General features: G+C 34.7%; 3 protein-coding genes across 8 annotated transcripts in view; all 3 read right to left on the reverse strand.

Moving 5' to 3' along the window:
* LOC142353462 (uncharacterized) overlaps positions 1–15,605 on the reverse strand; it is a 29,546-nt gene extending 13,941 nt beyond the window's left edge. For both annotated transcript variants that reach the window (XM_075405715.1, XM_075405714.1), the window contains exons 1-4: positions 13,716–15,605; positions 10,718–10,964; positions 9,945–10,158; positions 9,223–9,300 (exon numbers count right to left, since the gene is read on the reverse strand). In XM_075405715.1, the coding sequence (XP_075261830.1) occupies positions 9,223–9,300; positions 9,945–10,158; positions 10,718–10,964; positions 13,716–13,913 (737 nt within the window). In that variant the 5' untranslated portion in view covers positions 13,914–15,605. The remainder of the gene's footprint in view (positions 1–9,222; positions 9,301–9,944; positions 10,159–10,717; positions 10,965–13,715) is intronic.
* LOC142353219 (uncharacterized) overlaps positions 1–22,486 on the reverse strand; it is a 511,758-nt gene that overhangs the window by 102,495 nt on the left and 386,777 nt on the right. The window lies entirely within an intron of this gene.
* The window catches only part of LOC142352797 (uncharacterized), a 36,069-nt gene continuing 32,238 nt past the window's right edge, over positions 18,656–22,486 (reverse strand). For all 5 annotated transcript variants that reach the window (XM_075404912.1, XM_075404913.1, XM_075404911.1 and 2 more), the window contains exons 5-6: positions 20,256–20,487; positions 18,656–19,156 (exon numbers count right to left, since the gene is read on the reverse strand). In XM_075404912.1, the coding sequence (XP_075261027.1) occupies positions 18,715–19,156; positions 20,256–20,487 (674 nt within the window). In that variant the 3' untranslated portion in view covers positions 18,656–18,714. The remainder of the gene's footprint in view (positions 19,157–20,255; positions 20,488–22,486) is intronic.

Genomic DNA, 22,486 nt, shown 5'->3' on the forward strand with positions numbered 1-22,486 from the left:
AAATATTACGAACAAAAAACGGGTCTAATCTCTTCTCTAGCTTTCGACAAAAAATTCTGTTTAGACAAGATTGAGAATACAATTTTCATTTTGCTAGTAGTCAAATAAAATTGTCTCCAAGTTCTTGAAAAAACAAAAATTCATTTACTGATAAATTGAATAGGAACGAAAAAAGTTTCAAAAACTCAAAACGAACGTCAGGCTGGTGTAATTTATTTTAGCTTAAAAAAGTTTTATGGGTTCAAAAATGTCCGACCCCACAAGCGGTCGAACCGCAGATCTCCAGGATGCCAGTAAGTCCAAAATCTTACCCACTGTGGCGGTGATTCTTTTCCGATTATAGCAACAAACTTAATTTCAGAAAGAGAGCGATTTAGATCACTCAATAATGAAGAAATCAAGCGTGAAAAACACTCATGAAATCAAATAATGTTCTAGAGATCAAAAGTACAGAAACAGTCAAGTGAAAATTTTGCATAACAAAGACACGTTAGCAATAATTGCCTCAAACTTTTTTCGAGAGCGAATTAATAAGATACAACCAGTTTAAGGTTCCTAACGTACAAGAGCTACAGGAAAATTGGCAAAACAAATTAAATTTATGCTTGAAGTAGCGAAAAATAAAGGAAATCTTCCGGAATTGCGTCTTGACTTCAGGTCGTTTCGGAAGTTTTAAGTAAAATAACCTTGCAGAAAGTAGGTGATGAATTGCCGAAAAATGTTGAAAAATAATGAAGGAACTTATTTAGGGTAGTCATTTCATCCAATTTGATCAAATTGCTTTTTAAACACCATTTAAATCTGATATACAAAAATGGTATAAATAAGCGAGAACAAAAACAACGTGAAGCAATTCGCTGGCTCAAGAATGGCTCTAATTGCAATAGCCGGTAAACTATTAAACATACCCGGCAGATTGCCGGAAAATAGCCGCCGTTGATTCCAATAAGCATGATTGGGATTGAACGAATAGAATATATTGAAAAAAAAAAGATTTTTGTACAAAAATATTTTTTAAGTCCGATTTATTTTGATGTCATTTCGTAGTTGAACATACTTCTGTTTCTTAGAGAGAGGCTACAGGGGCTACTATCAACACCAATAAGCATTAGAGGTGGTAACTAAGACTTATAGGAACGACGTTCAAATAGCGGGCATCTAAAATTGGGCTTTATGGGTTTATCCCGTTTCTATTTATGACTTCAATTTTTTATACCGACTCTGTTCATTTTGAATTGCTTTGCTTAGCAACTGATGTTCAAATTCAATTTTAGCAGAATGAGAGCAGAGAGAAACTAGCCTAGAGAAGTCAAAAAGATTTCACGCAAAAAGTCGAAAAAGCGGCAAAATGGTAAAGCGAAAAAAAGTTTGACGAAGTAAAAAAACATAGCCGGAAGAATTCCGGAAGCGACTCGAAGCGTCAAAACTTCACTAACAAAACCGCAATTGCAGCAGAAGCCACTACCTTTTGTATTAAACCATTAGCTCACTGCCTCTCAGGGTCTGTTCTAAAAATTGGTTAAACTTGTCTAAAAACTGTCACCAAGAGAAACAAAATGAAGCAAAATTTCATATTTATGAAAACGTTTGGTTACGTTAAAAAATCTGAAATCATTAAAATGGTCAAAAAACTGATAGTCTGAAAAACCTGACAAGGTTATCAATTGCCCTCAAATAACTCATGATTCCAATCTGAAGATCGCGAAAGCAAACGGCAGATATATCTTAGAAACTAAGTCAAATCTTTTCAAAAAAGAAAGCTCAAAATTCAGAATCAGAAAACACCTATATTTACACTTCTAATCACTGCAATTAAGACAAAAAACAACACACACTTGTTCCTTGTTGTACATATGCTGGACAACAAGATTTCATACTAATTCAGAAATTTAATTGATCATTGAAAAGACATAAGCAGCAGAAGAGTATACAAAGGCAAAAAATCGTTCAAATTAAAACCCAAGCGGGAAGTTGCAGTAAAAAGTCATAAAAGGAAATTATGGAAAACGCTTAACATCAAACTGTCAGTACTGCCTTATGTTGAATGAAATCAATTGCAAACCAAAAAAATGACGAAAATCTAAGAAAACGCGGAAATCATTCATTTTTAACAACTGAGAAAATCAATATACCAAAAATAAATGTAGGTACCAGATTAAAGCTAGAATGATACTAACTATAATGTGAAGAATATGTGCACAATGTAAAGAACACCGCAACCAAAAAACTTTCATGATTTTTGAAAGTTAAAAATCAATTTCAAAAATTCAAGAAAAACGAATACATTTCATTGTTCAGCATTCAAGAAATAGAAAAGATAACTGGTCATCCGATACAAAGATCTATCCTCCTGAAGAGAACAAAAAAAGGAAAAAGCAGAATTCACAAATACGAAACATTGAAACATTTTGCAAAAAAATGGTCAAAAAATTTTTAAGACTGCATTTATGAAAAATTTGTAACCGTTTTTCCAAAACTTAACACCAAAAAACGATTGAATTTTTATTGAAACGAAATTGAAGTCCCTCATGTTGCACAAAAAGACTATTTCTAGCAGTTACAACCAAAATACAAACCAAAAACTGACGAAAATCGGAAAAAAACTACAAAAATCGGATTAGCATAAGTACAATTTTATAGAACAAAATTACATCGAGGTCGAAAGAGGCGTTGAGTATATGAAATATCAAAGAGAAGCTGCCATATTAACTGATTTTTGACAAAAAGACCGTTAAAAGATCCAAAAGTGAAGAAATTAATAGAAAAAAAACCAAATATTAACTAAAAAATCAAGAAATATGTGCCAATTTTCAACTTGAAACGCATTTTCGGCTCTGCAAAACACTGTGTCATCAATTTCCGAGGTTGACATTTCCAAATAGTATCAAAACCAATTTATTTCTACACGAAACCAAATTAAAAGCAAAAAAATTGGGCCACTTAGACGAAAAAACGGCTAAAAACGGTTATCTATATGTGCCATTCAGTCAAAAACTACTTTTCAAAGTCAAAAAGTCATTCACTAAACGCAGCGCATGATCAAAAACCTTCTCTCGCTGAGCAAAAATCTGTTCACCAAGACAGCTTTTCTCATTTTCGCTTTTAGGTCAAAATGCCGCGTGAACAAATCTACTTCCTGTAAAAAAAAACATAGCCGGAAGAATTCCGGAAGCGACTCGAAGCCGCAAAACCTCACAAACAAAACCCTAACTGCAGCTGAAGCAATTACCATTTGAATTCAACCATTAACTCATTACCTCCCCTGGTCAGATCTAAAAATTGGTGAAACTTAAACCACTGTCACCGAGAAAATGCAGCAAAATTTTATATTGTTGAAAATGTTTGATAACGTTAAAAAATCCGAAATAGATAAGCAGGTCAAAATACTGATGGCCTAAAACAGCTGAAAGGGCTATCAATTGCCCTCAAATAATTCATGATTCTGATCTCAAAAAGATCAGAAAAGCAAACGGCAGATAACAATCTTAGAAACTAAGTTAAATCTTTTTTTTAAAAAAAAAAGAACTCAAATTTAAGAATCAGAAAACCACTATAATTACAGTTCTAATCACTGCAATTAAAACAAAAAACGGCACATACTTCTCCCTTGTTCTGCATATGCTAGACAACATGATTTAAAACTAATTCAAAAATTAAAATCATAGAAAAGACAAGCAGCAGAAAAAGTTCAAAGGCAAAAAATCGTTTAAATTAACACCAAGGCCGGAAGAAAGCTGCAGTAAATAGTCGTAAAGGGAAATGTTGGAAGAAGCTGGCTAGCAAACTCTCAGTACTGCCTTGTGTTGAATGAAATCAATTGTAAACTAAGAAATGACGAAAATCTAAGAAAATGCTGAAATCATTCAATTTTTTAACAACTGAAACAACCAAAAGTAAATGTGCCATAAAAAGCTGCCAGGACAAAACTAAAATGATACTAACTAGAATGATAAGAACATGGACACAATATGAGGAACACCGTAATAAAAACACATTCTTGATTTTTGAAAGTCAAAAATAAAAAAAAAAACAAAATTCAAGAAAAACGAATACATTTCATTGTTCAGCATTAGAGACGTAGAAAAGATAACTAGTCGTCCAATATAAAGATCTATCCTCCTGAAGTGAACAAAAAATTAAGAAAAACCAGATATCAAACATACGAACCATTAAATATTTTACAGAAAAAGGTCAAAAAACTTTTAATACTGCTTTCATGAAAAATGGAAGCGGGAAAAATCAATATACCAAAAATAAAAATAGGTGCCAGGACAAAGCTAGAATGATACTAACTAGAATTTTAAGAATATGGGCACAATGCAAGGAACACCGTAACAAAAAGGCATTCTTGTTTTTTAAAAAGTTAAAAATCAAATTAAAAAATCAAGAAAAACAAATACAGTTCACTGCTCAACATTCGAGACCTAGAAAAGATAACTAGTCATCCGATACAAAAATCTATCCTCCTGAAGCGAACAAAAAAAATAGGAAAAAGCAGAACTCAAAAATATAAAACATTGAAACATTTTGCAAAAAAAAAATTATCAAAAAACTTTTAAGACTGCATTTACGAAAAAGCTTCAACTGTTTTTCAAAAACTGAACTCCAAAAAATGATTGAATTTTTATTAAAACGCAATTAAGGTCCCTCATGTTGCACAAAAAGACTATTTCTAGTAATTACAATCAAAATACAAACAAAAAACTGACAAAAATCGGGAAAAAACTACCAAAATCGGATTAGCATATGTACAATTTTATAAAACAAAAATACACTGAGGTAGAGAGAGGCGTTAAGTATATGAATTATCAAAGGGAAGTTGCCAAATGAACTGATTTTTGACAAAAAGACGGTTAAAAGATCTAAGAATGCAGAAATTAATACAAAAAAAGTCAAAAATTAACTAAAAAATCAAAAAATATTTGCCAATTTTCAAATTGAAACCCATATTAAGGCTCTGCCAAAACACTGTGGCATCAATCTCCGATGTTGGCATTTCAATATAGTACCGAATAAAAATTATTTCTACAAAAAACCAAATTACAAGCAAAAAAATTGGCCACTTAGACGAAAAAACGGCTAAAAACGGTTATCTATATATGCCATTCAGTCAAAAACTACTTTTCAAAGTCAAAAAGTCATTCACTAAACGCAGCGCATGATCAAAAAACTTCTCTCGCTTAGCGAAAATTTGTTCACCAAGACAGCTTTTCTCACTTTCGCTTTTAGGTCAAAATGCCGCGTGAACAAATCTACTTCCTGTAAAAAAAAAACATAGCCGGAAGAATTCCGGAAGCGACTCGAAGCGTCAAAACTTCACTAACAAAACCGTAATTGCAGCAGAAGCCACTACCTTTTGTATTAAACCATTAGCTCACTGCCTCTCAGTTCTAAAAATTGGTTAAACTTGTCTAAAAACTGTCACCAAGAGAAACAAAATGAAGCAAAATTTCATATTTATGAAAACGTTTGGTTACGTTAAAAAATCTGAAATCATTAAAATGGTCAAAAAACTGATAGTCTGAAAAACCTGACAAGGTTATCAATTGCCCTCAAATAACTCATGATTCCAATCTGAAGATCGCGAAAGCAAACGGCAGATATATCTTAGAAACTAAGTTAAATCTTTTCAAAAAAGAAAGCTCAAATTTCAGAATCAGAAAACACCTATATTTACACTTCTAATCACTGCAATTAAGACAAAAAACAACACACACTTGTTCCTTGTTGTACATATGCTGGACAACAAGATTTCATACTAATTCAGAAATTTGATTGATCATTGAAAAGACATAAGCAGCAGAAGAGTATACAAAGGCAAAAAATCGTTCAAATTAAAACCCAAGCGGGAAGTTGCAGTAAAAAGTCATAAAAGGAAATTATGGAAAAGGCTTAACATCAAACTGTCAGTACTGCCTTATGTTGAATCAAATCAATTGCAAACCAAAGAAATGACGAAAATCTAAGAAAACGCGGAAATCATTCTTTTTTAACAACTGAGAAAATCAATATACCAAAAATAAATGTAAGTACCAGAACAAAGCTAGAATGATACTAACTATAATGTGAAGAATATGAGCACAATGTAAAGAACACCGCAACCAAAAATCATTCATGATTTTTGAAAGTTAAAAATCAATTTCAAAAATTCAAGAAAAACGAATACATTTCATTGTTCAGCATTCAAGAAATAGAAAAGATAACTGGTCATCCGATACAAAGATCTATCCTCCTGAAGAGAACAAAAAAAGGAAAAAGCAGAATTCACAAATACGAAACATTGAAACAATTTGCAAAAAAAATGGTCAAAAAATTTTTAAGACTGCATTTATGAAAAATTTGTAACCGTTTTTCAAAAACTTAACAACAAAAAACGATTGAATTTTTATTGAAACGAAATTGAAGTCCCTCATGTTGCACAAAAAGACTATTTCTAGCAGTTACAACCAAAATACAAACCAAAAACTGACGAAAATCGGAAAAAAAACTACAAAAATCGGATTAGCATAAGTACAATTAGCATAAGTAAAGAAAGCATAGAACAAAATTACACCGAGGAAGAAAGAGGCGTTGAGTATATGAAATATCAAAGAGAAGCTGCCATATTAACTGATTTTTGACAAAAAGACGGTTAAAAGATCCAAAAGTGAAGAAATTAATAGAAAAAAACCGAATATTAACTAAAAAATCAAGAAATATGTGCCAATTTTTCAACTTGAAACGCATTTTCAGGCTCTGCAAAACACTGTGTCATCAATTTCCGAGGTTGACATTTCCAAATAGTATCAAAACCAATTTACTTCTACACGAAACCAAATTAAAAGCAAAAAAATTGGGCCACTTGGACGAAAAAACGGCTAAAAACGGTTATCTATATGTGCCATTCAGTCAAAAACTACTTTTCAAAGTCAAAAAGTCATTCACTAAACGCAGCGCATGATCAAGAACCTTCTCTCGCTTAGCAAAAATCTGTTCACCAAGACAGCTTTTCTCATTTTCGCTTTTAGGTCAAAATGCCGCGTGAACAAATCTACTTCCTGTAAAAAAAAACATAGCCGGAAGAATTCCGGAAGCGACTCGAAGCACCAAAACTTCACAAAAAGCTGAAGCCATTACCTTTTGTATTAAACCATTAACTCATTACCTCCGCGGGTCTGATCTAAAAATTGGTGAAATTTAAACCACTGTCACCAAGAGAAAGAAAATGCAGCAAAATTTTATTATTGAAAACGTTTGGTAACGTTAAAAAAGTCTGAAATATTTAGGGTGGTCAAAAAACTGATAGCCTGACAAAGCTGACAGGGCCATCAATTGCCCTCAGATAATTAATGATTCTAATCTCAAAAAGATCGAGAAAGCAAACGGCAGATAAAAACTTTTTTCAAAAAAGACAGGAAAGTCAAAATTATTCAAAAAAGAGTGCTAAAACTTAAGAATTAGAGAACCACTACAATTAGATTTCTAATCACGGCAATTAAGACAAAAATAATACATGATTCTTCCTTGTTGTATATATGCTAGACAACAAGATTTCATACTAATTCAAAAATTAAATTAATCATAGAAAAACAAAAGCAACAGAATAATATTCAAAGGCAAACAATCGTCTAAAAACAATACCCAGACCGGAATAAAATTGCAATGATTAGCAAAAAGTCGAAATGTTGGAAAAGACTTTCTAGCAAACTCCCAGTACTGCCTTATTTTGAATTAAATCAATTGCAAACCGAAGAAACCAAGATCTAAGAAAAAGCTGAATTCATTCAATTTTTTAACAACTGAAAAAATCAATATAACGAAAACCAAAGTACGTGCCAGGACAAAACTAGAATGATACAAATGAGAATATGAAGAATATGGACACAATGTTAGGAACACCGTAACAAAAAGACAAATTCTTGATTTTTGAAAGTTAAAAATCAAATTTAAAAAAATCAAGAAAAACGAGTACATTTCATTGATCAGCATTCGAGACATAGAAAAGACAACGAGTCATTCGAGACAAAAATCCAGCTTGCTGAACAGAATAAAACAAGAAAAAGCAGAATTCAGACATACGAAACAATGAAACATTTTGCAAAAAAGTGGTCAAAAAATATTTAAGACTGCTTTTATGAAAAAAATTTATGTTTTTTCAAAAACTTCACACAAAAAAGTGATTGAATTTTTACTGAAACAAAATTAAAGTCCCTCATCTTCCCCAAAATACTATTTCTAGTAATTAAAAGCAAAATACAAACAAAAAACTGAAAAAAAAATTGCAAAAAAAACAACGAAAATCGGATTAGCAAATGTACAATTTTATGAAACAAAATTACATCGAGGTAGTAGAAAGAGGCATTGAGTATATGAATTATCAAAGGGAAGTTGCCATATTAACTGATTTTTGACAAAAAACAGCTAAAAGATCCAAAAATGAAGAAATTAATAGAAAAAAAGCCAAAAATTAACTAAAAAATCAAGAAATATGTGCCAATTTCGCATTTGAAACGCAATTTCAGGCAATTCAAAATACTGTGCTAACAATTTCCCGGGTTTACATTTCAACATAGCATCGATTAAAAATTATTTCTACAAAAAACCAAATTACAAGCAAAAAAACTAGGCCACTTAGACGAAAAAACGGCTAAAAACGGTTATCTATATGTGCCATTCAGTCAAAAACTACTTTTCAATGTCAAAAAGTCATTCACTAAACGCAGCGCATGATCAAAAAACTTCTCTCGCTCAGAAAAAATTAGTTCACACTGCAATTTTACTCGCTTTCGCTTTTAGGTCAAAACATCGTCTGAACGAATAGTACTTCCGGTAAAAAAAAAAAAAAACCTTAAGAAAACCAATACTCCTCTTCGAGTCGTAAAAAAGACCGAGAGAAAACCAATACTCCTCTTCGAGTCGTAAAAAACCGAGAGAAAACCAATACTCCTCTTCGAGTCGTAAAAAAGACCGAGAGGTAACCAATACTCCTCTTCGAGTCGTAAAAAAAAATACGAGCGCAATAATAGCCGGCTGAGAAGATGAGGGCGGCTATTAATTATTATCATTTCTTATTATTTATAATTCTTGCGATTGACTTTTTGGATTTCAACTTCCAGCTTGTTTGAAAAATGGCTTTATTTTATCTCTTGTTCCTTTTTTCATGGACAATGGTAGAACGTTCTGTGCCACCCACCCACAGACCCGCACTAGCCGTCTTATTTGATTGTCTAAAACAACACTTACTCTTCAATTGCTGCGAACAAGGAAGACACTTTGCTCTTTCTTCTTGAAGCCTTCTCATTCTCCAACTGAGTCAACTTCCTGAAAAACAAAACTAAGTTTTATATCAACAATCAAATTGTACCTCCTTTAACAACAACGGTGGTATGTTGACATAGGTTTTGGGCAACAACATACATCTAATAGAGAAAGAACGAAGAAATAGTCAATCCAATTTAGATAGACTTGACTCTATTTACCAGTCTTAAAGGTTTTGCAGATAAGCCAAAATCATTGTGTGTAAGCCAAAAATGGTTCATCTTTGGCATGTTTTCAAAATCAGTTGGGCGAAATTTGCATATTTTCCACTTCGAATCCAGACATCCACCCAACTGAGTAAACATCCACCCAACAGCCGAAAGTTCACTTAGCCGAAAATTCTAAGTTTATCAAAGCAATATTATGATCGGTTGTTTTTTGCATTCATTTCATCTTACTCAATTGTGATTGGTCAATGGGCATAAGACCGAAAGTCACGCTATCTTAATTGTAAAGAAACAGTATTGACTAAAGTTTAAACGCGGAATTATTTCATTTGGCCCTGCCTGTGTCCCGTGGGTCTTGCCATAAATATTTCACAACCGGACAAATTAACTGATATTCTACTACCTCACACTCAGAATTTTTAGGCTATATGGGTTTTCTTCTGCTAATTGACATGCCACCCTCCCAACCCATGTACTAACTGTATTTGGGCTCTCTTTTCAGTGTCAATGTCAGCAGCCACCTCACTAGCCAACTGTCTCAGTTTACTCTGGATTTTGCTCCAATCAATTCTCAGACTCGGAGGAAGATTGTTCAACACTTCTGAGTCAACTTCTCCCCCGTCATTAACACCAAAAGCCAATGACTCGATCTTCTCAATTATATCCAAATCTCGATCTCCACTTTGATCCAATACTAAATTCAAAATACACTATGGTACCAAAAAGCTACGTACACCTGAAAATTTTTCAAAAAGCAACGCAAACATCAAATAATATAACATTTTGAGTTCAAATTTGTCATTTAATAACCTGTCATTACACCTTAGCTTTTTAATGTCCAGTAGACGGTTTGTATAGTTTTCATACAGGTTTCTCACGTCTCAGGTTTGCGTCAATTTCATTCCAAATTTCATACACTTCTAAATTTTCCCAAAAACCTGTTTGTTTACATCTCTTTTCATGCAAAAATAATCCCGATAGACTGCAGAAAAAAGTACCAGCTTTTGCTTAGATTAAAAAAAATGAATTGCAATATATTGCAATAGTGAATCTATTGACAGACTTGATCGATTCAATTTAAATCACTTGTAAGTTGCAAATACAAATTTCGGATGTTATCATCATGAAAAGAGCTGTCAAAACCAGCAATGACCTCACTATAAATACAAGAACATAAATGCTAGACCTAAAAAAGAGGTGAAACAATTCAAGAGTTGAATCATTCAATTAGGTCAGAAAAAATCAGATTTTACCTAGATCCTCAGGCGTGAGTCTTGCACTTGACTTTGTGAACTGAGTAGCAAACAAGATCTGCTCGCCCTGTTGTGAGTTGATGACGATGACGAACACTGGACACCTGCAGTTGATGCAGAATATGACGTCACAGGGGAGGATTACGTCATCACAGTGGAGTGATGGTTCTGAGAGAGGAGCTGATGTTGGCGAGGAGAGGAAGGTGAGTTGGGAGTGAGAGTCACTGCAGATTAGGAAAGGATACTCCTGAACAACAGGTCAGTCATCAGAACCTTTTAATTGTGTACAACCACTTGCCGCAATTCCACAAAACGCATCTTAATAGACACAAAAAAGCTTACGTTAATGAATATGGCAAAAAAAGATTTCGTTGACTGCTCGTCCAGTTTTATAAAATAGTTAATTCGATCTTTCCGGAATTGGGTGACAAACGTTGTCTTTTAGTTACCACAGTGCAAATACATCCGATTGCACAATTTCCTTATTCTCACACGATAGATATTTAAAATCCACAATTAATAGGACCAACTTTCCTTGAGCAAACATTTTCAATTTGAGCAAACAAACAATGAGCATTTTCGATTCAAATTGACAATTATTCCAACTTGAAGACACTTTGAAACGGACTGACATTCTAATTTATTTTTGGGAAAATTCTGAGGAAAATTTATTTTCGGGACATTCTGATTCATTTTCTGGTCCTAATCGGGAAAACAGACAGCTATATTAGAATTTGAGCTCAGAAAAATCTGTTTCAAATTTGAAAATTAAGGTTAAACAAACTTTGAGAAAATAAGCGAAATTTTAAAATTATAATAGTAATAGAAAAGTAACAGTTGATCCGTAAACAATACCAATTGCTCCTATCAAGTCATCGCACGAGTGCGACCAAAATAAATAACTTCCCTGCAATTGGAGACAAAAAACTAAAATTTTCCCAAAATGTTCAAACAAGTATCTCGCAAAATTGTGATTTTCAAAGTTATAGTTGGTTAAAATGGCGTCTCAGACAAAAGCAAACGCAAGATGTCCGATCTTGTCAACTCAACAGAACTGCGGACAATTCAAAATTCTCCAATTATGCTGCCCAAATTCCTGAGTAAAATGTTCAAATAACAGCAAACAGTTGATTAAACTGGTGACACTTGTTTTCAGCTTGAATGAGATCTCAGGACTAAAAAAAAACGTTTAAATTTTAGAAAAAACTTCGCCAAGAGGTCAAAACATTAGAAATTGAAAAGCCGACCAAACAACCTTGTACAACCAGAGATGACAAGAAGTGCGATCAATTACTCCAGCTGCAAAGAGATGAGCTGAGTGATGCCCCATTCGAAAAAGTCTTCTCTGAACAAAGCGCGCTTCAGGGAGCTTTGCATCCCAGCAGTTGAAAGATCATAGACACGAAAGACCATAGTTGGAGGCATGGTCAAGAATCTAGACGAGGTCAAGGCAGCAATCAACAAGACCTACCCAGCCGAGATGAGCCTAGTGCGCATCAGAAGCCGAGCCAAGCAAGTATCAACCCAGCTAGTGAGAGCCTTCACACACGATGAGCAAAACTACTAAGACAATCGTGATCAACTTCGGCCTGATGATCGCGCTCGCTCACTTCATATGTAAAGAGCCAAGACAACAGCAAGTAGCCAAGCCGTCCCTCTCCTCTTCAAGAGGTGATGTGGTCTGTCCAGTGCTATCAGCGCCAAGTCTTTGTTCACGTGGAGAATTTATTTACTCAAGAAGCGCGATTTTTCAGATGTGGTATGACCACAAGAAGCTTGACTGCACCCAAAATTTGCCCACTCTAAAGGAGATCATGCCGTCAACTACAACAGCTGCAAGGCAGGCATCATTAAATGGACCCTCACAGTCAAAGATCTACCAAAAACTTGCAGAGCAGTCAATATGCTGATCTCCCACGCCGTCGACCAAAGCATCAGAGTTCAATAATGACCAGTTCAAGCAAGAGTGCCAAGACAGACAGAAAACTGCATTCTACTCATCCACAAGCTTCTCAACCTGCCTCCAGAACCCAGCAAGCAAGGATGCTGACAGGTGACTATCACCACTTCCACCAACGACTGACTGCTCAAGGAGTTTCTGTTCAGACCGGAGCCCAGACTGTCGTAACCTTTCTCATCAAAACATGCTAAATGAAAAATGGCTAAATTAAATAGGTAATGTTTGACAGGAAATGAAAATGCAACGCTGTCTGGTAGTGAACACTGGTCTACAAAAGTTGACTAAAAAATACAAAACCACCACTTGAGCATACAGTACTTGCTCGAAGCAGGAACAGTCAAAACTGGTTCGGCTGCCTCGATTGAAAAAGCGCCGAATTTTATCATCTATTTATCGAAGTTTTGATAGTAAGCGATAGAAAAAGCATTGCAAGAAAACATACCTCCCTATGACATGACTACATAACATTCACTTGGCGAGTATTTGGCTGTCAATCATTCAACACGGGACCGTAAAATACATCGAAAGAGGTATTTTTTCAGATGGGATAGTAAATAGAAAGAACAAAACCCGTATAATAACTTCCAATTAACAACTGTTACGATGTTTTTAAATTAATTTGTGAACACAAGATTATATAAATTGCGCATGCCTCGCGCGCCATGGCCATGCCTCAGTTGTTCGTATGACATGATATGAATCTATCACAACCAAGCATTATCACGACCAACTAAGGTGTGCACCAATTGCGTATTCTTTAATATAATTACCCACTTCAACGCATAATTAAATATCGCTTCTCATTTACTGCCTCAACCACCAATAAACTGACAGGAATGGTCATTTCTTTATTTTATTGGATCTATTCTGTTTCGCCCCCCCCCCCAGTGTTTTTTACGCCCCCTATTTACAAATTATATGGTGTTATATAGCACGTTACTATGTAAAAAAATAGCAGGTGCGCCTGGGGGTCATAAAAGATTTATGCTCACTAATTTGGGGGGCCAAAACAGAATAGATCCAAAATAAATTACTTACACATTCAACTTTAGTTCTGCTTTGTTGAGCAACTTCTGTAATTTTGAGACTTGTGTACTCATGTTGCAGACACACAATTCTCGCTTCCTGCCATTCGGGCTCTTCGACATCTTCAAGTGGATCTCTCGATTCCTCCTCAGTTGACGACGTTAGGGACTTGATAGACACAGATAGATTTTCGCAACCACAGGTGTACATGTTTTCAACAGTAAACTAACTTTCAATTTTGTAGAAATAAAAAAGCTTAAGAACCTAACAATAGAAATTTTCTTTTCCAAATTGCCCGAAAATAGTGGTACCTAGAGCTTGAAGAAAAATTGATAAGTCGAACGATTAATAGGCTTCAAATTTGGATAAATCGAGAAAAAGGTAGCAGAATATGAACAGAAAATATCAGTTTGAGATACACGCGTTGAAATAAACAATCAAGGTTTGAAATTTAGTCACACAGGAAAGGTAAATGGCAACAAAGTTATCAAACACTAACCGATGTTCACTAGTTCAAGTACAAGAACTGAGATGAACAACTAATTAAATTGGTCACTATTGTGTCGAAAGTTAAAGAGAAATCAACTTTTGATAACCAAAGTTAAAACTGTCAAAATGCAACGACGGATTTTGCTAGGGCGTCAAAGGAAGCCTTGATTGCTATAACCAATAAACTAATCGGTAATAAGGCTGACAAAATAATACCTTCCGTGAACAAAATTGAAAATTTCACAAAATAACTAGTTTAATTGGCAACAACAGATGGCTATTTTGTCGTCGGACATTCGACTTACTTCGTTGAGCGAAAAATACGAAATGACTTGAGGTCGGTCAAATCGATTTAATTTGAAGGTTGTCTAGCAGTTAGGAAACAAATAATCGCAAAATGGTGAACTATATTAGATAAGACCAAACCCTTTATTATCAACTGGTCAAGTGGTTAGTTATGTAATACCGATTATAACATTCGCCGACTAGTTAATGCAAGCTAAATATTGCATTTGGTGCAACAACGTTTTAAGAGGGCGTGAAATTAATCAATAAAGTGAATACAAACTGACATTAAAACTAAGATTAAGTTAAAACTGCAAAATTAATTTCAAATATGAAGGTCACTAGTTAACTACTATCAATTTTAGCCAATTTGAGGCAAAGTTCGCAGTAATCAATTTTGAATAGATATCAGTTATCGGAACAAAAAACGACCGTTTGTTCGAAATATTGAGCACTGATAAAGCCCTGTCAAATATTGCAACGAAAAACTGAAATGTAACCCAAACCCATATATTTTCAAACGAATTATTTGATATAACCTATAATTATAACTAGGCGATAACTACGATTTAATAACTACAGTTGGTCATTTCAACTATCGTTCTTCTGGAGAATAACCCAATCTTAAATAGCAAGGTCAAATTGCGACGAATCATACCAATTTTTACCTCAATTGTCGATGTTGAGAATCAAATCTTGTAGCAAAGGAGAAATGGTAATATAGATACAAATAGCTCGCTACTAGTATTATATACAAGTAAATGACACAAAGATTAGACTATATTTGACCGAAATCAGATTGTACAGTTCTAGTCAAGATGGTAGAAAGAACGATACAAAAGATGAATTCCTGACTGTCACAAATAGAATTTCTGCAACGCGCTTCCGAACAATCGTATTGATATTTATTGTCAGAACGATTCGAACGTTTCGTAAAATGTCAAAGAATTCGAGGGTTCAGATACAGCGAAAAAAGCAAATTTCGGCTAATTATAGAACATTAGTTATCTGCAGCGATCAATAAATGTCAAACAATAGAATGTTCATCGAATCTCAAGTTATTCGACGATAGACAAATTGCTTCATGCGCAACAACATCGGTCAATTTGGTTTCACAATTTCATCTTCAAATCTGAAATTAGCCAATTAAGATGAAATTTCACGTGCGATCAATCGGTAATCTCTTACGCAATTGTTCGAAAATTCAATTGTGTTCAACTTATGCAATTTAAGAGGCTGCTAAAATCATAAAAGAGTACTGAGCATTACGACGCAGATACATACCCAAAAATTCCGCCTTAGTATAAGTCCCTCTCAAAATAGATACATAAAATGAGCAAAATTAGGAGACAAGCTTAGTAGCTATTTTTCGCAGAATTAGTTCCTCCCTTTTTGCAGAATTGAGATACTTTAAATTGAGCATGAAAAAGAGGTTTATGATAACATACCATATATGGCTGAGAATTCACCAATCTGTTCACCAACGCGGAGAAATTGATTCAATTTTTGCTTCAAATATTGTTAGCAAAATTTGTCTGTATATTTTATATATTGTATGCTGCTTATTTCCATTTTAAAAATTTTGTTTTCCTTTTAATTTGTATGACTTTTAGAAGTCAATTCATAGCTCCCTTTCCCTCTTTGAATTTTGCCTGCATGTGATCAGCAAAGCCTGCAAACCACGCGTTTTAAACATTCATTTAATCGTATCGAAATAATTTCAAATCTTACTAAATCTTACTACCAGTATAATTGACGTTCTGAAAAACCCTCCAAAAAAGGCTCTGGGAGTGAGTGATGATTCCCGACCTACAATAAAATAAATAAAAAACTGTGGTAAATTTGAGCGTTATATGGTATATTATTAACCTTCATCGTATCAAATTAATCTTAGCCTGTATAATTGATTTTTTTCTGATAAATCCCTCAAAACAAAACTAGGTTTGTGGTTATGTCAATACCATTTCTCGACCTAATATTCAAAACAAATAAAAACACTGTAGTAAAAGTGAAGGCTATATGGTAAATTACTAACCTTCGCATCAAAAAATCAAAGCCAGTATAATTGAATTTGTTCTGAAAAATCCCTCAGAACAAAAAGCTTTTGGTGAGTGTGATGATCCAATCCCATTTCCCGACATACAATTAAATTTCCCGACAAACAAATAAAATTGTGGTCAAATTGAGACATATATGGTTTATTATCAACCATTAAATCACTTAATTGCTATGAATTAATAAATCTTTAATTTTTAAAATTAGGCATATTCAGCGCTGAATCGAGTTACGTATTGTGCGAAAAAGATTACTGGAGCAGAATTGTTATACATAGCGCAAAAAAATAGGCTACACAGCTTTTATCTCAATTCTGCTATTGAAATTTGAACACTTTTGCGAACACGGGTTGCGCAAGACACTTCATTTTTGGCCATTTTGCTGAAGTATCTATTTTTGGCAATATTGTTGTATTTTCAATGTATTAAAATAGGAAAAACGAACAAGAGATGCACAGACCGGACCAATTTTCCCGTCACGATTTGGGTATACCCATGCGGCGCTATGAAGGTGAATTAGATCCCTGATTGAAGATAAACATTTTCGAAATAAAATAGTGGGTACACGAATCCAGCATTTTTGCGTTACAGTTCTAGTACGTATCCTTAAATTTAGTGCATCATTATGTTTAAATTTTGTCTGTTCTATAATGTTTTTGCTACTTAATCTCATTCATACAATTCACAAATTTTTCAGCAATCGCCTCCAGTTCATGAGAGAATTTAACCAACAATAAAGGTGTATTTTATAAGGGAGGGGATGTCTACTAGGTTGTCAAGAGGGGGTCTCCATTGAAAATAATCCATCCCAATTGTCGACGTGCAACTGCAATATCTACACAAGGAGGCTCGATGTGGGCCAACGTTACGACCTCGCTCATCGCTCTTGGGTAAATGTCTTGTCAAATTTTGGAGGCTTAGAACTTTAAACCATTATCCATAAAAAGATTATTCTCCTTCACAGTCCCTCTTTCAAAGTATGAGAAAAAGAACGCGTAGCATTTTCCTCGTTAACTTCTTGATTGTCATTTGTTTAGTTTGAGGGTTGAGTGCACCGTCTGTATGATTGAATTAAGGAGGTGAAACTTTCTCCTGGCCAATTGTATACTCTTTTCAATAATTACCTTCTTGCCTTTGCGCACAATTAATGCTAAAAATAAAATCGAACAATCTGATGGAATATTTGACTTCAAAAACGTTTCCACAAGTGAAAAGATCAACACTTTTTTCTATTTTATAGGCAAGTAAAAAAAATGCATCAGCGTTGCCAAATGTTGCTCGAAGTCTCTTACAAGACAGATTCTCAAAAGGCAAACGCTAATTTGGATCTTTAATCGCAGACACTTCTTGAATAAGATCCATTTCGTTGACAGGAAAACAGTCTTCCTAATAACTGAAGGAATTCAAGTTCAGGTCAGCTAGCAGTTGAAGAAAAGCTCATTTTTTCAAACTGCTCCGGTTAATGAAAAGCATTCTCTACAATTCTGAAAGCTGCCATTTCAGTAACACTTGTTTTCCGCCGAACTGATGTTGAGTTCAAGCAAAAATTGAAATGATCTGAAATTCGTCTTCCGGAACGAGTAATCAGCTTAATCATGTTATTCTCGTGACAGTATAAAGTAGAAAAATTTAAAAAATATAAAAAGAGGTTAAGATATAGCACTCTAAAGGTTGCTTACCAATTGACGGGCTTAACATTACGTGATAACACACTTGCCGATTCTCCTTGCTTTTATTTACCCAATTCAACCAAACAGAACAATGGCTACAGCTCAAGCATCCAATTGTTATTTTTTGAACGAATTTGGTCACAAAATGGCGCCCTTATAGAACAAAAAACAAAACTTTTGTCACTGTGAAGAAAGTCTTTCTTAAATTTTGAATGATCAAGATTGAGAAAATAGGTTGAGAGATTGAGAGATTTATAAGTTAGTAGTCTTTCCTTTTGCAACTCGACCAAAAACCATTTGTTCAGAATCATTGAAAAACGAATTGATTCTCCCTATTATTTGGCCCAAATGCAAACCAATCAATTGCTGAATGATCACCCCACCACTTTTTTTCAAACGATACCAACTAAAACAAGCTAGATACCAGCTTGCAATAATCAAAACCAAACAATAATTGGCCAAGTTAAAATAGTGAATTGATAAATTTGAAGCAACATTAACATTGTAATTACTTTATAACATTATAATACACATTACTAAAAGCCCAAATTCGAATCCAGCACCAAGCACGAAAGGGTACCGGATGTAATCTGTACACAGGTAACCAGAAATGACACTCGCTACTGACCAGGTACCATTGTAACACATATTTTGAATCATAATCAATCTGGCTTGCAACTTTTTATCTCGTGTGCACAAGTCCACGAAGGGTGCCATAGAACCCAAAAGAAGCGTCCGGGCTATAACTGTCACAACAGCGCACCCTGTCGCAACGCTAACCCACGGAATGAAGGGTAAAGAAAAGTTGGTTATGGACAGGATTGCAAGAGCTACACAAACTTGGTATTTGAGACGAGGTCGCAAGTTTCGCATGGAGGTCAATATTGGTATGATTGGGAATAGCAACGCTGCAATGCATGGGATCATACAGAAGTAGTTGATAGATTTGGCGTCGCTGAAAACATGCAGACATGCATCATAATTTGAAAGCCTGAATATCTGACATTAAGATAATTACGCTAAATTGAACTGATAGAAGAAAGATGGTGATATTTTATCAGACTCCACTTTAGTGGGGTGAGGGGCTACAGGCTCGGTGTATTTTTGGTTGCTGGATTGATTAATTATTGTGCAGATTTGTGAGAATTATTAGTAAACCAGCCCCGCCGAGTGCGAAAATTTATCGATAATTGTCCGATTATCGAGAGGCCTTCAGCTTTTTAAATTTTTGGGTTGCATTAACTTTTTGCGTTCAGTTTTGGAGTTTTTACTCCAGCTGAGACTACGTTTTCCCTAAAATTAGGTAATGTCAAAAGCCTTCAAAAGAAACATTGATTGTCTATAGGAAACAAAATTATCTCAATTTTGCGCTTTTGTTGGATTGTTTCCCTCCCGTTTATAAACGAAACAAGGAACAATCCTAGAAAATCACATCGATCGCGTCAACTGTAAGACTTTCCAAGAAAGGGATGGAATTTTATCTTCTACAATTTAGGAGACCTGATTTCCATTACAATGTAATATTTTGCTAATTGCACCTTTGGTAAATTTAAAAACAACCGACTGAAACTATTGGGGAACTGCTCTCGAACGACAACAATCTATTGCTGCCTGTTTAAGTCGGGGGGGGGGGGGGGTTGGATTCAAATGCCATGAAGTCATTAGGTTACTGTTAAAGTAAAAATTGACAGCAATTTCGGCTTAATAATAAACTGCCTCCACTTGAGTTCTGATAAAAATGTGAAAGAGATAAATTTAGATCACCCAAAATGCCAAAAGTCACTGGAAACGTCATAACGGAATAGATCCCTCTTAATGCAAAAGATTTGCATAAAAAAGGATCTATTCTGCTATCCCCCCAGCTTAGTGGACATGTACTTTACATAGTATCGTGCAATATTACAATGAGTAAATAGGGTGAACAAAAAACACAGACAGGAACAGAATAGACACGTGTACAATAAGTGCTTCAAACTTTGTTCCAGAGCAATTCAAAACATCTACATTTTTTTATCAAAGAAAAGCATATGCATTGTGTGTCCAAGCAGAAATACCTAAATTTCCACTGTTCCTGCATTAGCTTCTCCAACGCAGTACTGTGAACAGCTGCTTCGAAAGTGAAACAGCCAGTAATGACCATGACTATCACACTACAGCCTCTGCCTCGTTCCATTTGGTAAGACCGTGCTGCGAACACCACTGCATTCAGGGACTCTCCTCTCCCACGAGACCCAATCGAATTGTAGGACGCAATTATGTTGGCGAAATGAGGGTTTTCACCCGGATCTGAGTGAAGATCTAGTCTATTTGGTATCCCCAATCAGAGCCTTCTGTAAACTTCAAAGAGATAATTGTGTTATTACGTATCGTGTATAAGGTCTGTAAAAATATGGAGATAGTGGAAAATTTTCTGGGCACATTACCGATATTTTATTTGTTTTTCTATGTATATTATCATACACCAAATTCGGGTCTTCCCCTTTATAACTCCCATGAAATTATAGCCCCCATTATGGTATAATTACCATGATTGGGGGGAGGGGGGACTATAGGTTATTTGGCCACTAAGCTGGGGGGCTATAATAGGAAAGACTTCTAAATTCATTGGATCCTTTGGTAGCTGCCCTAATACTTCTATCAATTAGTTCCATCTTTTGTCATGAATTCGCAATGAAAAAAACTGTAAAGATTCGATATACACTCACTTGATCTTATCTTTTTGAATTAAAGTAAAGAAAAGTCAATTTCAAGGTGAAGAAGTCATTTTTGAGAGTGCGGTAAGTGACATGTCGCCAAAAACTTAAGCATGCAAATGAACAAAAAACTCGCTCCACTAAGAGTGAAAAAGGATGTCACGCACGCAATTCAGTTCGAAGTGCATAAACAGATGAACAAAAAGCAGATTTAAGTGATTGACGTCATACTGTAACTAAAATCTTGACGAAATAAACATAGCAAGACAAGTCCTGAATTGCCATCCAAAGAATTGATTTAGCTTTGACCTGACAAAAAAAATTGCTTTAGATGTCCAATGAGAACAAATAGTTTGACACCATTGAGATTACACAATTTTACCACAAGAACAAAAGCAAGACTAAAAATCAGATCTATTTTTTAAGACATGGCCAAAATCAAAAAACTACTTCTAAGAACTCATGTCACTAATAAAATTCCCTTGCTTCCCATTATCAACCGATGAAACCTGGAAACCGATTGAAGCAATAATTTGAATACATACTTGCAAAACTCAAATTCACTCAGAGTTTGTTTTGAAAACGGGCACCGGGTAAGCCAAAGAAAGCAATAGCTGAGAAAGGAAAAGATTTTAAACAAAAAGGAAAGCTTCTTTAGAAACCAATGAAAACGGTCAAATATGAGGCAAAGATTTAAGAACTTAGCTGGCAGATTGCCAGAAAATAGCCGCAATAGATTTGTAGATCGGCAGTCTAAAAAAAAACAGTAAAAAAGAGACCAAAAAAATTGTCTTTTCATTGAAGGCTGATGTGTTATATTTTGATTAAAAATCTGTACAAGTTATTGCCGCCTCTATTAGCTGATCTCAAAAAACCTTCAATTAGAGTGACACACACCCATTCGACCTAATCTCTTTGAATTAAAGTAAATAAAAGTCAATTTCAAAGTGAGGAAGTCAATTTTGAGAGTGAGGTAAGTCAAGTGTGACCAAAAATTTAATCACGCGAATAAACAAAAAACTCGCTCCACTAAGCGAAAAATGAAGTCAAGCATGCAATTCAGTTGAAATTGCATGAACGAATGAACAAAAAGTGGCTGTGACGTCATATGGTCGTAACAAAAATCATGACGACGAAATAAAAAAAAAACCAAGAGAAGGCCAATAAAAGCCCCAGCTATCGCTGTGCGGCTAATAATAATAAAGTTAAAGACAAAAACTCCCAAAACTCAAAAATTCTATAATATTTGTTGGAAACAATTGATGTCCAAGTCAAAGAAGGCATCAGCTTTGAACAAAAACGATTTAATCGACTAAAACAACCCATATTAGCAACCTATGAGGCCTGTTGTTAATGAGAATAAACAAGACATCAAAAATTACAAAAGTACCAAAATTCTTTGAGAAAAAGTAGTGTCAAAGTCATGAAAACTGATGAGCTGTTAACTCGGACCATTGTAAGGTTCTTTTGGGCCTCATTTTCAACCAATGAGACCTGCCATTGATGTGACTAAGTGATACGTACGTACGTACGTACAAGACAAAATTTTGCAAAGTGGGCAAAATCAGACACTTTTTTTTCAAAAAGTGCTC

Source organism: Convolutriloba macropyga, chromosome 14, assembly GCF_964194025.1.
Source record: "Convolutriloba macropyga chromosome 14, txConMacr16.3, whole genome shotgun sequence".
NCBI lineage: Eukaryota > Metazoa > Xenacoelomorpha > Acoela > Convolutidae > Convolutriloba > Convolutriloba macropyga.